Here is a 5,000-nt window from a genome sequence, read left to right on the forward strand (position 1 = left end):
TCCAAATGAATTGTTTCAAAAACACAAAAAGATACATAATTTAAATAGTCAGAATATAATCACATACAATACCATTAAGTTTTCTAATCTTATCTATACTGTAATCATTCATTTAACAAACTCTAAAATTATAATTGCCCAATATATAATTGTCGGTAATTTGCATGAAGATTACAGTACTCAATATATTATAGATCTCTTTGAGAAATATAAACGAATTGCAGTGTCATTAATGAGAATGATTCACAAATTCTTTATAAGATACTGTCATGTTTATTTTAAAACGTTAGAATAGGCATTAGCAATTGAAAAAAAGTATAATAAGTTTATTATATCCGATAAAAGTTTTATTATATTGAGAAATTACAAATTAATAGGTGAGATCAATGAAATGTGAAATATAAACATTAATTGTATAACATATAAACGTAATATTATTTTTATTATTATTATTACATATTGTGTCGCCAATAAAATCATGTAAAATTTGTATGAGGAAAAATACACAATTTATAAGACAATTATGTATATAGTAAATATGATACAAGTGGATGTATTATAGACTTTATACAATTTGTATATTACGTATGATGAAAATAAAAATTATAATTACATCATTGTGGTTATAATTAAGTAATCATTTGTCAATAAAATAAATTGAAAAATGTTCAATGTATCTTTTTCTCGATAATTCTATAAACGTACGAACGGTGGCGCTGTATACGTTCATCTCACGTGCGATAAACCCAGAACGTATCTGGAATATTATTTTACGTCTATATTGGCTTATTTGGGTTTTGACGATTTACACGTGAGCTTATAGAATATGCAATTAAAAATGATAAAAACTTTTAATGCAAAATTAGCGAAGCATATACTTCAAGAAGAGAATAAATTTATTTCGAATATATATTCGAAAATGCCTTTGCCCATGTTCGAATTAGGTAAGAATGTCTTTTAGATTGCTTAACCTAAAAAGTATAATATATATACAAAAAATATTTTACATGAAATAGCATTTGTATCGTAATATTTTCTTTTATTACAGTCAACCAGGATGAAGATGAGGAAGAAAAGGACAATTTTATAGCAAGGGGTTTTTATCTTTTTTTACACATTTTTATTATGTTTCAAAAATATCCATATTTCTTTTTTTTTTTTTTTTTTTTACAAATTTGTTTGTTCATATTTAACTGTTTTACATAGAAATAATATATAATAATAATAATATATGTATAATAAAATATTAATAGTTCCAGGAGCGACGACAAAAAGGGCTCAGACTTTCGAAGAATTACATGTTAAATTGGAAGAATTAAAGAACGTTAAAAAATTGGGATACAAACAGAAACTTCTAAAGAAAACTTTAAAGAATAAAATTAAAAAAAAGACAAAAAAAGAAGAACGTTTAACGCAGAAGAAGTCAGTAAGAATGGAACAGCAAACAGCTGATTTAAACAATTTTAATTTTGAAGATAATGAGATGCAAAAAATTCCAAAGCCTAAACCAATATTTAATTCTGAAGGTAAGATGGTCTTTAGTAAGTTTGATTTCTCTGAAATTGGAACAAAGAAAAAATCGTTGAAAAGTGAAAAAGATCCGAAGAAAATTCTTCAACACTTGCAACAGAAAAATGAAAAATTAAAGAAATTGGAACAGTCCGGTGAAAAAGACAAAGTAGAAGAGATCAAAGAAAAAGAAGCTTGGAAATCGGCCCTTGCAAGAGCCAGCGGTGAAAAGGTTAATGATAATTGTTAAATATTTTATTAAATACATTTATTTGACATTAAAATAAATAACATTGTAAATACATAAAAAATATTAGGTTAAGGACGATCCAGATTTATTGAAACGCACAATAAAACGACAAGAATTAAAAAAGAAGAGGAGTTCTAAGAAGTGGGAATCTAGAATAGAGTCTGTACAGAAATCTAAACAAGAAAGACAAGAGAAAAGGCAAGAAAATATTACAAAAAGAAAACGAGAGAAAAAAACGAATAAACTTAAAAAAGCTGCAAAAAAAGGAAGAGTGATACCAGGATTTTAAATGTAATATATATATGTTTCCTTATTATCAACATTTTTTTAATATTGTAATAAAAAAAAAAAAGAAAAAAAAATGTGAAAAATGAAATTATGGCGCATATATGCATTTATTAAGAAAATGAAAGAAATTAAAAGAAGCTTATTAAAAGTGTCCTTATATAAATATTTTCTTTTAAACACTTATTATCGATATATTAATATTTAATATTATGTATCAATGATTTTTAAGTGATGACATAATTTGTATGAGTTGACAACACCTATTTATATGTAAATATTTACAAAGATGAAAACTCAATATTCATATTTTCTTATGTTCTTCATTAAGAATGCAATAATTAAAGTGAATCGATATTAGAAAATTATAAAAAGGAAACCAAAAGAAATATCATTTATATGGACTTTAATTATACGATTCTCTATTTATAGGATTTTATTTCTTCTTTTTTTTTTTTGTATGTATTAGCAAAGTTATATTTACATTAGCATATCTAGTAATTATATTTCTACTTATTAAATTAATTGTCGTTATCACTAACGTGTAAAAAGCTTTACGTACAATTCTGATACATCGTGTTTGATGATTGTTGTTTCGGTACAAAATTTAATTATCTATTTCATTTTTTTTTCCTCCTATGCAAAGCTTATTTGTTAATAATAGATCTTATTTCTTTTTATCTCTTTTATAATTATCGTTATTACTATATGATTTCAATTATACTTTCAAACATGAAAAATTATTATGTTCAATTTTCTAATTAATCTGATATTTGAGAAAGATATCCCATCGCGAATATAAATTTATTTTAATATATAATTGGCAAATCAAGGACGAGAGCTTCGATATAACTGCCCTCGCCTTCAATTTCCTGCTAGGTATCTCCAAAAGTAGTAGATACTGTATTAGCTTGAGTCAAAGCTGTCCATAGAGGGCTATGGTCTATTGGCACCGCTAAAGATTTGGGCGATCTAGGAGATCTGTAAAAAAAAAAATATATATATATATTACTAATAAATATTAGCTATACATTAAATAAAAAATTGTAAATTTAATATTAACATTCATTGACACGAAGGAAGATAATTAATTTGTAAAGTTTTACCATTTTAAAAATAATCATTCTTCGCGGTAATTCTTACTTTTAAATATGGCGTATCTCTTATTGGCTGTTAGCATGAACCAATCGCTGGACTTGTTTTCTCGTTCTATAGGATATTGATATATTGACGACGTCATTAAGCAATTTCCTCGCGCGAAGATGTTTTATTTATTTTTTTTTTTTTTTTTTTTAATATTCAATTATCATTTTTTTCGATTAAAAATACGACAAACAATTTTTTTTTTTTTTCATTGTTATATTACGTAAAAAGCGTGACAAAAAATTTCTTAATTTATATGTACTTTATTATTTTTAAATTTACAGAGTCAAGATATTGTAAAATAAAATATAACCTCGGCGGTGCCAATATTGTATGCTAGTCAGGACTACTCAATTCCAATGCAGTACTTTGTTCAGGATCAGATCTTTCTTCGACAACGGTATCCAGTTCTAACGATGGAAATGCTCTTGATCCACGATCACTTTTCAAGGATACGGTTCTCGTTGGACGATCAACGCCAGCTAAAGACAACAAAAAATCATCATCAACAACATCATCATCATCATCATCATCAATTTCAAAGAGTAAGTTAAGATGCACGATCTATCTATAGATATTTTAAATAATTATTATGAATTAATATTAATAAATGCGAGATTAAAATCTCACTTCCATCGTTTACCGCCATAATGATTTTAATTATACATTATAAAAATCGACTTTTAAGAATCCTTTGATCATCCCGTTTTCTTTGATCAGTTTTTAATGAATTTTCTCTCTCTCTCTCTCTCTCTCTCTCTCTCTTTCTCTCTCTCTTTCTCTCTCTCCCTTAATTAGTAATATACGCATGCATAACGTTTTTTTATACCACTTTTCCAAATGTTTTCTACGTATCCTAATATTTGCGTTATTTTAAAGACAAATAAAATTCGAACGTAGAAAAACATTCAAAAAGAAATTGCTTCGTCTTTGTTGAATTATAAAATTTTGCTGAATTATAAAACTTTGCGAAACTTTTCATAATAATGAATCGTCATTATTATTTTATATTATATATTTGTTTTAAAATATTTCTTTTGAATATATATATATATATATATATATATATATATTTTTTTTTTTTTCCTGAAAGTCTATCTGCTGACAAATAATTAATTTTTCAAATCATTTACAGGAACTTTTCTATCGTTTTTCACCCTTTTATTTCCATGTGTCAAGCGTGTAATTAAGTGTGTTGTGTAACCATTGTAAAAGCGTATTCTATCGTATATATATTTATCATGCGCCACGCTTAGAAATGACGACGAAGAAAAAAAAAAGAAAAAAAAAAAAAGAGAAGAAAGAAAAACAAAAGAACGCGTTATCATATTCATTATTTTTCCGACCTCTCATCCCCCTCTGAGCTACCACGAAATTTAAATTAAATTCCAAACGTAACCATGTAACAGCATAACAAAGGCGCTCGCAATCGTACGTTAGAAATATATATAGCATCATAAAGGAGAAACGAGCGTTTTCCTACACGTAAAATATATGTATACCCGGATAGAGAACTCGCTAGAATTTTCATTCAAGCGTTATATAGCAGTAAAATCGCTTAAGAGAATTTACCTAAATCCTCTTCGGATCCTGTACTTGACAGGATGCGAAATAACAGAAAGTATGTTTCATTAAGACAAACACCGGAGGAGTAAAGTTATCTAATTAATAAAACTTTTTTTGATTTTAAATATTTTTACACGCGCACACGCACACACATATACATATACAAAAACACACACATGAAAAAAAAAGTAAAAAGGAATTATCATTTTCATTTATATCATTTTCTCTTAACACTATTCACGTTATA

General features: G+C 26.3%; 2 protein-coding genes across 2 annotated transcripts in view; one reads left to right on the forward strand and one right to left on the reverse strand.

Moving 5' to 3' along the window:
• The first annotated feature begins 701 nt into the window (after window positions 1-701).
• On the forward strand, window positions 702-4,023 carry LOC124423811 (surfeit locus protein 6 homolog). The gene is made up of 5 exons (XM_046962029.1): window positions 702-944; window positions 1,049-1,096; window positions 1,254-1,741; window positions 1,827-2,050; window positions 3,472-4,023. Exons 1-4 carry the CDS (start codon window positions 827-829, stop codon window positions 2,046-2,048), a joined length of 876 nt encoding a protein of 291 aa, XP_046817985.1. The 5' UTR covers window positions 702-826; the 3' UTR covers window positions 2,049-2,050; window positions 3,472-4,023.
• LOC124423812 overlaps window positions 2,143-5,000 on the reverse strand; it is a 26,286-nt gene continuing 23,428 nt past the window's right edge. Inside the window, exons 4-5 of the mRNA XM_046962030.1 lie at window positions 3,501-3,669; window positions 2,143-3,025 (exon numbers count right to left, since the gene is read on the reverse strand). Of these exons, the coding sequence (XP_046817986.1) occupies window positions 3,524-3,669 (146 nt within the window). The 3' untranslated portion in view covers window positions 2,143-3,025; window positions 3,501-3,523. The remainder of the gene's footprint in view (window positions 3,026-3,500; window positions 3,670-5,000) is intronic.

Source organism: Vespa crabro, chromosome 4 (genome assembly GCF_910589235.1).
Source record: "Vespa crabro chromosome 4, iyVesCrab1.2, whole genome shotgun sequence".
Lineage (NCBI taxonomy): Eukaryota > Metazoa > Arthropoda > Insecta > Hymenoptera > Vespidae > Vespa > Vespa crabro.